At 47.2% G+C, this 12,703-nt stretch overlaps 2 protein-coding genes and 1 pseudogene across 2 annotated transcripts; all 3 read left to right on the forward strand.

Annotated features, from left to right (window-relative positions):
* LOC123076876 (patatin-like protein 2) lies at positions 1 to 2,004 on the forward strand. Its single transcript, XM_044499025.1, has 4 exons — positions 1 to 537; positions 624 to 812; positions 900 to 1,053; positions 1,265 to 2,004. Exons 1-4 carry the CDS (start codon positions 122 to 124, stop codon positions 1,808 to 1,810), a joined length of 1,305 nt encoding a protein of 434 aa, XP_044354960.1. The 5' UTR covers positions 1 to 121; the 3' UTR covers positions 1,811 to 2,004.
* A 6,856-nt stretch (positions 2,005 to 8,860) lies between these two features.
* LOC123073749 (uncharacterized) lies at positions 8,861 to 9,723 on the forward strand. Its single transcript, XM_044496793.1, has one exon. The coding sequence runs from the start codon at positions 8,949 to 8,951 to the stop codon at positions 9,375 to 9,377; it is 429 nt and encodes a 142-aa protein (XP_044352728.1). The 5' UTR covers positions 8,861 to 8,948; the 3' UTR covers positions 9,378 to 9,723.
* Positions 9,724 to 10,370: 647 nt separating this feature from the next.
* On the forward strand, positions 10,371 to 11,726 carry LOC123073748 (patatin-like protein 1; annotated as a pseudogene).
* The last annotated feature ends 977 nt before the right edge of the window (positions 11,727 to 12,703 follow it).

The following is a 12,703-nucleotide window of genomic DNA, read 5'->3' on the forward strand; positions in this document are numbered from 1 at the left end:
CACCAACAACGCCGTCGATCGTCACACAAGTGCCGAAGACAAACGAACCAGCCGACTGAACAACTTTCGTAAAGAGAGTTAAGGTCTTAGTTTGAGGTTGCCAAGGTCAATCGTAACCACCATGCCGCCGGCCATGCAAGTAGCGGAAGGGGCCGGGCTGAGAAGCAACGGGCCCCGGATCCTGATGAACGCGGCCCAGCGTGCCCTCAGCCGTGGCGCGTCGTCGTCGTTGGGGAGCCCCAGGTCGCCTCCGCCCTCCTACGGGAGCATCGTTACAGTGCTCAGCATCGACGGCGGTGGCGTGCGCGGGATCATCCCCGGCACCATCCTCGCCTTCCTCGAGGAGAAGCTCCAGGAGCTCGACGGGCCCGAGGCGAGGATCTCGGACTACTTCGACGTGATCGCCGGGACGAGCACCGGCGGGCTGGTGACGGCCATGCTCAGCGCGCCCGACGACGCGGGCCGTCCGCTCTTCGCCGCCAAGGACATCAACAAGTTCTACCTCGACCACTGCCCGAGTATCTTCCCTCAAGCCAGGTACACAATAACACAAATCGCACGCACAAATCTCCTGCATCCTTGATCGACCATCTTGATGTATGTGTGTATGTTCTGTGGTGCAGCAAAGGGCCCTTCAGCTTGATGAGGAGCATGATGGGACCCAAGTACAACGGCGAGTACCTCCACTCCGTCGTCAAGGAGCTGCTCGGCGACACGCGGGTCGGCGACACGCTCAACAACGTCGTCATCCCAACCTTCGACATCAAACTCCTGCAGCCCACAATCTTCTCCACTTACAACGTATGTGATGTGTGAACAGATTACTAATAAACATGTTGCTTGCACGGTTGCACCATGCCGTCTGATTTATATATGGAACTTGTATGTAGGCCATGAAGGATAAATCGAAAAAACGCTCTTCTATCGGACGTCTGCATCAGCACGTCCGCTGCGCCGACCTACCTCCCCGGCCACCACTTCCGGACAGAGCAAGAGGATGGCAAAGTCCGGGAATTCAACCTCATCGACGGTGGCGTTGCTGCAAACAATCCGGTGAGTTCGTCGTGCTAACACGACACGCCACCTCAATTATAGTGAGACTTGTTAACCTAATTAATTGGATTATCATCTAATAGTATAACAATTAACTAACTGTCATCCGGTTATGATGTTGATGTATGGAAACCGTTGACTATCATCCGGTTATGATATCGATGTATTGAACGTTCTCTGTCGTTTGACAACCGACGTGGATATATTACAGACCTTGCTGGCAATGACGGACGTAAGCAAGCAGATCCTGATGGGAAACCCAGACTTCTTCCCCATCAAGCCCGCGGACTACGGCAAGTTCATGATCCTTTCGCTGGGCACCGGTACCGCCAAGATCGAAGAGAAGTTCGACGCTGCCGAATGCAGCAAGTGGGGCCTTCTTGGGTGGCTCTACAACAGGGGCGCCACGCCCATCATCGATAGCTTCAGCCAGGCCAGTGCTGACCTTGTGGACATCCACGCCTCTGTGCTCTTTCAGGCGCTTCACTGCGAGAAGCGCTACCTCCGGATCCAAGACGACGAGCTCAAGGGTGAGACGGCCTCCGTCGACGTGTCAACGCCGGAGAACCTCAACCGGCTCGTCGACGTTGGCAAGGCACTGCTCAAGAGGCAGGTGTGCAAAGTGAACGCTGAGACGGGGAAGAATGAGCCCGACCAACATAGGGGCACGAATGAGGAGGAGTTGGTCAATTTCGCACGCATGTTGTCGGAGGAGCGCAAAGCCAGACTTCGGAAGGAGGGCGATGTTGAACTCTAGAGACTTGGGGCATTCCTTACTATTCGAATTTGATGAGACTGACGAGCACTACCTATATTATTTGTATAGATAGATATATTTGTGTACATATTAATTTGTTGATAGTCATTTATATCTGTTTATTCATGTAGATATTCATTGTTTGTCCAATATTCCCTCTATAAACCACTGCGTATATGGCATGGATGTCCCAATTTGTGAATTTCTTTCATTGTCCATACATGTTGGGTAACTGTCACTTGGTTTTTTCTCAACCTTGATTAATGCACGATAATGGCGGACGTTCCCACATTATCATCATCACATGTACTCCTCGTCAACAAGCACTTTGTCATCTTTTATTTTTGTGAACTTGTTGAACTTCTTATTAAGTACAGTCTTCTCGGACTTGTCTTCGTGTCTCTCAAATGGACAATCCACAACAAAGTGTTGCGAGCTATCATAGTTGGAGCACTTTCTTCTCCCAAAGGACTCCTCCTTGAGATTCCTTCTCTTGTTCGCCATGGTGCCTGAGTAGTTCTTGACCAAGAGGGCCAAGTCTTCTTCAAAATTATTTATCGGGCACACGGTATCAACATATTCTTGAACACTTTCTTCTTCTACTACTTCCTCTCTAGTTGCCCGAACAACCACTTTCTTGGCCTTGAGAGCAAGATTTGAGTTTCTTCATCCTTTCAAACAACGGAAATCATACCGACACCGGTGATGATGACGAAGTCCTCAAACACCATGAGGTTGATGTCCAATCGGGCGATGACGACAACCATCTTCACAAAGGAGTCGGAGGAAGAAGGACAGGAAACCTCTAGGCATCTTTCCCACCTTTTTTAGTACTTCCCAACAAGTTTTGCACGTGTGTTGCCCACTCGGCAGAGGCAAGGTGGTGATAACATGGGTGAAAATTGGATGAATGAATTGGACCAGTGTTATTCCATTAATGATCATCACATATATACATGTGAGGCTCGCCTGATCATGGGGTGTGGGAGAACCATAGTGATAGTTGCCTGCATGACAAGTTTATAGAAAAGAGGATTATTGTCTAATTACCTGGATTAGCTAAACCAGTCTCCACCAAAACATCCTGCTGGTTCCATTGTAAGGCAAGGGATATGCCCTCCAGGTAGGTGCTACACCTACGAAATCAATCTTACACAAGATTTGTTACGAACTGAGGTGGGAATCGGGGTCGGTTGGGTTCAAATCATGAAGGGTTACCTTGGGCAGATTGGATTAGAATCAAGGGAAATGGTTAATCCGTAGGCTCTTGTGTAGAGTCAAGTATGAAATAAACCCTGACTCTGCAGAGGCCGACGCAAATAAACCCTCATCTTCAAATCTCTGAAGTTGATATCCCGACCTCTCTGATCCTGGTCTTTTCAAACCCTAAACATGTTTGGCGCACTAGGAAAAGAGACGATCCCAGCCAGGTTCATCAGCTACTCTCACTGAGAGTATGGGTCCATAAGTCAGATTCATCTCTCTCCTCTTAGGGCATGTACAATGGTTGATAAGATAGTCTTATCTTAAGTCTTGCATGTAATTTAGAGATGATAAAAAAATGTCTACAATGGGTCATGTCTTAGCCATATCTTCAATAACTAGTCATTATTAAAAACATGGTGAGACATATTGTGCTAACAGATCATCTCTTTTCTTCTCTTAAATAAGAGAAGACAAACCTTTTCTTATGAGTTCTCTCTCCTCCACCTCATCATTTATCCTATGTGGCACTTCTAAGATAGCACCATTGTACATGCCCTTATGTTCTTCCTCTATCCTCTTCTCTCCCGACGCACTTTTCCTCTCCAGCCCCCAACTCCCCTTTCCCTCTCCACTATTGATCCCTCTTTCCTGTACTACGAGGTAGGCCGAGCCACGCACTGGTTGGCGTTGAGCCCACAATTGTAGCTTCGAGCCCACAAGTGTATCATTTTTGTTCCATGGCTTATTTCTGGCTAAAGTGTACTATGAGGGAGATGTGTTTTGTGTGTATTTACACTAGCTAATCTTCATGGCTGGTTACTAACCTTGAGCAGGTCCGGCTTTGGAATGATCTATTAGAGCATCTACAATTGGATCTCTCAAACCCGTCTCATACGCCTATGTGGGCCAACCGGTCACGATTTTTTGACCCAGACAAGCCTCTCAAATGGCCCTCAAACGCCAGGGCTGACTAGCACCTCTCATATCCAGCCCAAATATGGGGGGGGGGGGGGGTATGGAGGCGCCCGGGTGCGCCCTGGCATGCCCGCCACATCGGCTTGACGGCGTGGCCCCACACGGAAACGACTGGAAACCCGCGTGGCGCCGCTCCGGCTCGCCGCCCAAGACGAAATCCGACTATTTAAGCCAGCCGGCGTCCCCGCAACCCTAACCCATCCCCCTCCCCCTCTCCGCGTCGCCAATCCGAACCCTTCCACCTCCTCCCTCTCCCGCTCCGGCACTCTGCCCATGCTCCGGCACTCCACCATGGTCCCGAGCAAGATCACCTACTATGCCATGCTGACACCGGAGCGCCGCTACGAGATCTAACAGCAGATCCGGGCGAGGGAAGCCGCGTGCGCCGCCCACATTGCTGTCAGGCTGCCTCCGAACTCGTCGGAGCCGGAGGAGGAGGAGATAGCTCTGATGGAGGTGGAGGAGGCGGATGAGCTGGACCAGCAGCTACCGCCCTTCAACATGGAGCAGGCAGAGGCGGAGTTCGCCGCCGCCCACTCAACTGAGGATTTGCAGGCCAAGCATGAATTGTGACTGTGGCAGCAGCGAAGAAGAAGGAGGGAGAGGAGGAAGAGAGGCCGTGGAAATGCTGCGACATCGGTCTGTGCTACAGGGCACTCCCGCGGGCGTGCCGCTGCCTTGACGAGGTCGAGCAGTGTGCTCCGACCTGCAATAGCTGCGAGCCAGCACCGTCCGATCCATCCCGTCATGTCTGCAACGACCGGTACACCGGCGACATGGGGCCCACGTGCACGGAGGCTCTTGCCGGCGGCGGTTACTAGCGCGCGGCGCTGATCACCTGGTCAACGCCGTCCAGCCTGAAATAATCGGGCCTAGTCCTGGCGTGTGTGCTGATGCCGTGCAGTGTGTGAGCAATAAAATAAATGTAGTACGTGATGTTCTAATGAAATTGTGGTTCTTCCGGTTTCATTCAGTTTCGCCGCGCCGAAGCTATTTCTCAAGTTGTGTTTGGCACTACCGTATATTATACTCCCTCCATTGACATTGTTCTAATGAAACGGAGTACTTATTATTCTATTATATCTCTTTTTTGTAAATACTTTTTTTTTAAAAGGGTATCCCGGCCTCTGCATTAGAACGATGCATACGGCCATACTTATTAATAAGCAAATAGGTTCAACAAAAGTCGTCATGTCTCAAACAAAAGAACGAAAAATGCTCACAAAGAGTAGGAAAAGTAAAGATAAAGCCACAACTGTCAGCCATAAGATCTCTTTTTTGCGAGTACTAATCTACTATATCTAACAAGATTATTATCTTAAAAGTAGACTAGATGCCGTTGCTTGGCGCTGCGCCACGGCATTGACGGCTGGCTTGACAAGGATAATGCATATCTCAGCCATGAAGATGGGTCGACGGTTCATTGGCGATGGGGGCTTTTGGAGCGTGTGCAAACAATGTGTGCTTAGGGTTTAGTAGACCGGATGTTAGCTCTCGGTACACCATGCGGACCGCTCGGGGATGCCCTTGGACCTAGCTGGTGGGGTCTTGTAATGAGTTCCCACATCGTCGAGTTTGTAGGTGCGGTGTGATGACTTCAGATTGTTTGATCTATATTTTTATCAAATGTTTATTGAATAATTTAATAAATATAGTTGTGTGCATCGTTTGGATGCAGAGGCCACATGTTTCAACCTTATTTTCTTAAAAAAGGACCACGACACTAGACATAAACTGATTAAATAAAATTTAAATTAACAAAAACTGGAGCAGTTGTCTGCACTACTAATAATAAAATAAGAGTTTTGTTGCATATATGTTTTTTTCGTGGAGTGCTAACATATATAAACTGATTAAATAAGACAAGGAAATGACTAAAATAGGCTTTAACACGCTTGCAAGAACAACATGATGTAATACATACTAACACACTTTATTCTCAACTCAAATCTGTCTGTCCAGGGGTAGAGCCAGGATTTCAATATGAGGGGGAGGGCGAGCTTTAGAAAAAAGGAGTGGGGGGAGAATATGATTGCACAAAAATAAAATGCCTCATATATTAAGTCTTACGTAATACTTGTGTTTTCCTTTAGTTTTTTATATGGTTGTGTACATCGAAATAATACCTAGGCAGGAGATTTCAACCCCTCTTAGAAATGTGGGCTTCCCTTCGCGTGGCCTTCTTGTGTTCTTGATCCATCTATAATGTTTGGTAAGCTTTTGTGTAGAGACATTTTAGAGAGGTCCTATATGACACTCTCTGCAACATAATGTCGTGGAAACGCACAAAGCTAGCAATTGGGTCAGCAGCCGAGTTCAAGGGCTCCGCTCCTCCTGAATTCCTTCGCCTAATATTTTCTGCCGTTTTTTCCAAAAAAAAGCAGCTGCTGTATTTTTTTAATAAATAAAAGTACGTATTTCTCTGATTTCAATATATATTCACCAACTTTTATTAGACAATGGATTTCAAAATATATTCCCAAATTTTTAAAAATGCTCATACATTTCCACAATATTATCTAATTTAAAAATATGGTGTAATTTTAAAATGTAATGAAATTTATTCTTGATTTCTTTAAAAATAAAATACCTTAAAAGGATAGCAGAAAACCGCTAGGAATGAAACATTAAAAAAAACCTGGAAACAAGATCGCTCCTGAAATCTGTCCGGGGACCAGGTCCTGTAATTTTATGGGTTATATTTTCGCCCCAAGTGTGTTCTCTTGACGATTTGGGGCAGTGAGCGTCAAATAGGGATTGCCCAGATTTTGTATGTACAGTATGCCAGCATTAGCGTATGTTGTGTAGTACATGGGCTGGGCGCTCTGTAGCAGGGGTGCCAAAGTCTAGGCGTTCTGCCCGGGTTAATAGGGCCTACGTGGAAAAGTCAGCAGTCCAAATTCAAAATTGTCAGTTTTGTTGTTGTTGAGGAATTCAGAACAGTCAGTTGCAAATCAGGAGAAGGCATCAGACAGAACCTGTCTCTGTTTTGTGTGTCAGCTTGAACTAGTCTACGAAATTTCTGCTGGAAACAGCTAGAGCACGACCGAAACCAGTACTGCTATCACTTCTTGTTTTTGTTTTGTTTTTGATGATATGGCCAGCAGTGAAGTTTCACCTTGAAGGAACCACACTAGTATTTGGTCTACCTCTAATCTCTGGTGCTTGGCGAGCGAGCACGACTGGACTTCTTCCTCATCAAGCCCCGGTGCTCTCTTGTGCTCGGTTGTAATTTTATAGCATCATCAGCCCGTATGGGGCACATGTGCAGGATGTGCAATTGCACAGGGCCCCCAAATTAGATTTTTACTTCAGCCATTCATTAATGAAGAAATGAATCAAATTCATTCTGAACACATTCCACTAGCTACAGAGAGTATTTACTCCTGGAGAATCGGGCCATGACTTCTGTCGTGGGAACGCATGCATTTTTCACTCTTTGCCTTCGATCTTCCTGATTCTATTTAAAACGTAGTGATTCTATTTAAAACTAGTGATTTCCATGGCTGTGGAGGAATTGAGGAGTACAACCGAAATACTACCAATTCTATTTAAACTATTGATTTCCGTGGCGGCAGAGAGATAGGATTAATTGTAGGTAAATTATGTATAAAGAAAACATCTAAATCAAAACTAGTGTTTTTAATGTAAAAATATTCTGTACTTGCATTGTTTATGAACCAAAAGTATACATGTACATCGGACCATAGTCGTTGCAACAATTAAATAAGAACATATCCCATCCTTTAGAAAGTAAACAAATTAAATAATTTCCAATTTAGCATAAATGTCTAGTAACAAAAAATGAGCATGCTGGTGTGGATTTTTTTCCTGATTTTTTACAATAGCACTTCAACTACCAAAAGATCGCGTTCCTTTTTTGTGGTTTCATTTTAACTAAAATGGAATAGACGGGAACTGTTTTCTACAAAGATAGCACTTCAAAATAGTGCTTGAAAATATTTATTGGAGATAAACTTGAAGATTTTTTGAAAGGAAGTTCTAGAAAGATTGCTCGTTCCAACTAAATTACAGATTAGATATTTATTCATCCGCTGTGTGTGTGGGTGAACTAGTCTACGTGAGGAGCTTGTGTTGGGAAGGAACAACTGATATTTTGTCTTGGTCTACCGACGTTGTCTAACAAAGCGAAGCTACTACTAATTTGACGCTCTACGAGGAAGCACGACTGCACGATCCTTGCGTACATTTTCGTGGAGGAGAAACTATTGTCGTGGGGGTTGCAAATCAAGAGAAGGCATCAGCCAGCCAGAACCTGTGTGTGACCAGTCAGCTTGAACTAGTCTAGGAGTTTCTGCTGGGAAGAGAAAATGACGAAAACTGGCCTGTAGTGAAGTTTCACCTTGAAGGGATCTCACTAGCTCGGCGACGGAGCATGCAGGAGCCTTCCATACATTTTCGTGGGGTAGAAACTATTGTCATGTCATGGTAGGCAGGAACGTTTACCCATCCAGTACATTCTATCTAATTATCTATAAAAGAGTAAACAACAAAACATGTGTCCGGTTCACTCTAGCCACACGAAATCTAGTGGCACCGCCGGATTGGATGAAGAGCTCACGCCAGCCTGGTCGATGGAAACTGAAAGGAATTTAGAATCATTTTTCTCCAATGTTATCGCCCGCGGACGTGCACGGTGCATATCTTCCGCGCGCTGCCATGACCGACCGGAGACGGTCCACGCACGGCCCCTTCCCCGCGTCTTTGGCCCCTTCAAAATTCCACTCGTGGACTCGCTCTGGCGAGCACGACTACTTTTCTTCCTAGTGACCGACCGATACATCTCGCTGGTATATAAATATGGCTTGCGAGCGTGGACCATGAACCACCATCCTACATCAATCGATCCTCACAAAATTGAACCAGCCGAGCAATTTTGGAAACCGAAAAAGTTTCTCAGGTCTTAGCTTGAGGTTGCACGAGTTCCATCGTAAGCATGCCATCCATGCAACAGGCGGAGGCGGGGGCGGAGCAAAGGAGCAACGGGCCTCGGATCAAGATGAAGCCCGCGGCTAGGCGGGTGCTCGCCGGTGGTGTGCGTTCGATGTCGCTGGGGAGCCCCAGGTCTCCGCCGCCCTCCTACGCGAGCATCGTCACCGTGCTCAGCATCGACGGGGGCGACGTGCGCGGGATCATCCCCAGCACCATCCTTGCCTTGTTCGACCGTCGTCGCCAACGGCAATGCTACGAGACGAGTTTCTGCAACAACAATGTTGCTGCAAATGGCGGCAGTGAACGGCCTATGCTTGCAAGGGGTTCTTTTTCTCTGCGAGATGCTTCTTGTTGCAAAGGGAGCGAGCGCTATCTCACTCGCGCGCCAAGCATCCTGTGGACCTTCGCCCCTGGAGTTGTTTCTAAAACATAGGAGTTGTTTCTAAAACATAGGACTCGTTAATGGCGTACATATGCGAATCCTCCCGAAGATACCGTTCCACCAAGGGATCGGTACTCTGACGTTCACGGCCCTGAGGAGCGCCTCGGCCTTCCGGTGCTGCTGCTCCTCGGTCTTGGAGACTATCTTGATGTTAGGAGGCGCTATCTCACTCGCGCGCCAAGCATCCTGTGGACCTTCGCCACTGGTACTCGAGTGCCTTGGCATCATAAGCACACGCCGGTTCCTCGGCGAAGTCTAACGTGACGAGCCACTGTTTCTTGCCAGTGACAGGGTTTTGGATTTGGGTGCCCCACTTCCCCAGGGCCTCTGGCGAACACCATGGTACCTGCCGTTGTCCGCTATTTGGGGGGGGGGGGGGGGGGGGGGGGGGAGACCTAAAACATGCAGATAAGTAAATTTGGCAAAAGAACCATAGAAATCTTCAACAACACAATCTGAATTTAAAAATAAACAAAAGATATTGGCATGAATTCTGCATAAAAATGGACACATTAGAGCTAAAAATTTGGTGAAACGGAAATAAATCAACGTTTTGCCCAAAACTTTAGCGCTAAATTTCTTTTGTACCGGGATCTTGATTTTATGGATCAGACCGATCTATTTGATTGTGACTGCCCAAAACTTTGGTCTAGTTAGATGTTATTGCCCTATTCGATTTGGGTTTTGTCTAAACCTGATGAACAATTAATCCTCGTGCTTTTGAACCATTTGTAAGCTAGTGTTAGATATTGCGGCGGAGCCTGCCGGCGCCGGAGGACGGTCACCTCCCATCAGTGGCGGAGCTAGCACAAGATCATTGGGGAGGGGGAGGGGGCAGAAGCGGCAAAAGTCCCAATTTTTATCAATCTATGCCATTACAAAAAAAAATCTTCACAAAAGATCGCAGGCCGAGGGGGTGGGGGGGTGGGGGGCGCAACAGCCCCCGGCCTCCGCCAGTGCCTCACTTGCCACAGAATTGATGATTTGTTGTAATTTTTGGTAAAAATGGTCGTTTTGAAGTATCCTGTCCACAAATATGATGGTTTTGAGCAATTTACTGTTCTGTGGTGCGTGCAGCAAAGGGCCATTTGGGTTGATGAGGAGCATGATGGGACCCAAGTACGATGGCGAATACGGAGTACCTCCACACGATCGTCAAGAAGCTCCTCGGCGACACACGGTCCGCGACACGCTCAACAACGTCGTCATCCCCACCTTCGACATCAAGCTCCTGCAGCCCACCATCTTCTCCACTTACAACGTATGTGATGTGTGAAGAATAGATTAATAAGCTATTCCTAGTAGCGTGCTTGTCACCCATTATTGGTACATGCATGCACGCGTGTTGCTTGCACGGTTGCACCACGCCCATTGAATGACTGAACTATATGGAACTTGAATGTAGGCCATGAAGGATAAGTCCAAGAACGCTCTTCGGTCGGACGTCTGCATCAGCATGTCCGCTGCGCCGACCTACCTCCCCGGCCACCACTTTCAGACAGAGGGAGAGGATGGCAAGCTCCGGGACTTCAACCTCATCGACAGTGGCGTCGCCGCAAACAACCCGGTGAGTCCTTTGTTCTTATAAATTCTAACACGACAAGCAACCTCGATGAAACTTGTGATAATCTAAACTAGGCTTATAAGCTAACAGTTGACTTATCTCGATGTGACGTTTATGTATCATTCGTTCTCTATTTGACAAATTGGCATGGATACAGACCCTGCTGGCTATGACGGATGTAAGCAAGCAGATACTGATGGGGAACAAGGACTTCTTCCCCATCAAGCCGGCGGACTACGGCAAGTTCATGATCCTTTCATTGTGCACCGGCACTGCCAAGATCGAAGAGAAGTTCGATGCCGCCGAATGCAGCAAGTGGGGCCTCCTCGGGTGGCTCTCCAACAGGGCTGCCACACCCATCATCGACAGCTTCATCCAGGCAAGCGCGGACCTCGTCGACATCCACGCGTCTGTGCTTTTCCAGGCGTTGCACTGCGAGAAGCGCTACCTCCGGATCCAGGACAATGAGCTCAAGGGAGAAGCGGCCTCCGTCGACGTGTCCACGCCAGAGAATCTCATCCGGCTCATCGATGTTGGCCAGGCACTGCTTAAGAGGCAGGTGTGCAAGGTGAACATCGAGACAGGCAAGAACGAGCCCGACCAAAACAGGGGCACAAATGAGGAGGAGTTGGTCAATTTCGCACGCATGTTGTCAGAGGAGCGCAAAGCCAGGCTTTGACAGAATGGTGGTGTTGAATTCTAGAGACTTGGGGCATTCCTTACTATTCAAATTTGATGAGACCGACAAGCACTATATATTATTTGTATATATAGATATTCACTACTCCGTTCGATAGTCGTTTATATTTTTTGATTTGTGTAGATATTCATTCGTTTGTCCAATATTCCTTATATAAACTACTGCTTATAGACATGGATGTGCTCATTTGTGAATTTCTATCATTTTTCCTACATGATGTGCCTATCACTTAGTTTTTTCTCAATCTTGCATAGAGTTGGACAGTCAACGTACAGGTCTTATATATCATTTAGAAGTTTATAAGTCGCATATTCTTGTACTGAGTAAAATGCTCCTGCTTATCTGCCATTTTCCGGCCTGGGATCAAAATCTAAGTACTCGTCTAATCTTTGGGAAAATAAGAAATCAAATGAAGACAAGGAAGAAGCCCCTCCTACGGACTTGAGAGCAGCTTAGAGTTATCAACCGGATTTGAGGGACCTAAAAAATGCTCGCAGCATTGAGGTGGCCTGGTCTTCAGGAATCTAGCCATTAGCCGAGCACTATTTCGATCGTTTCTCATAACATGCATGCAGGAGACAAGATCAGAATTGGTTCTTTTTTAGAGAAAAGACTCAGCCCAAGCCTGAAATAGGCTCGGACCAAACCCGGCTTTCAAACAAAGGCATCAACTGGCCAGGACTACATGAACTGATTTTTTTTTTTCGAAACGGAGGCAAAAGCTTTGCCTCATCTATTAATTAAGAAGGAGTTTAGAGTTGCTTTTACAAGATTTGACCCAAGTGCTTAGCACCCGCAATTACCCAAAGGTTGGCGTCGCTCTTAATGTTGGAGAACAATACAAACGGAAGCGTGGATTTGTGACGAAACACCCGTGCATTTCTCTCGCACCAAATGGTCCAGCAGGTCAGCATAGCAAGAGAAGCCATCGCCTTCCGGTTGGGCATGCTGGAGTTGGACATGTTGAGCCAGCAGTCCTTGATGGAGCGCATCGTGATCCAGGAGGAGATATCGAGGTAGTCTAGCTTGAGCCAGCCTTTGATCAGGCCCAAC

Source organism: Triticum aestivum, chromosome 3D (assembly GCF_018294505.1).
Source record: "Triticum aestivum cultivar Chinese Spring chromosome 3D, IWGSC CS RefSeq v2.1, whole genome shotgun sequence".
Taxonomy (NCBI): domain Eukaryota; kingdom Viridiplantae; phylum Streptophyta; class Magnoliopsida; order Poales; family Poaceae; genus Triticum; species Triticum aestivum.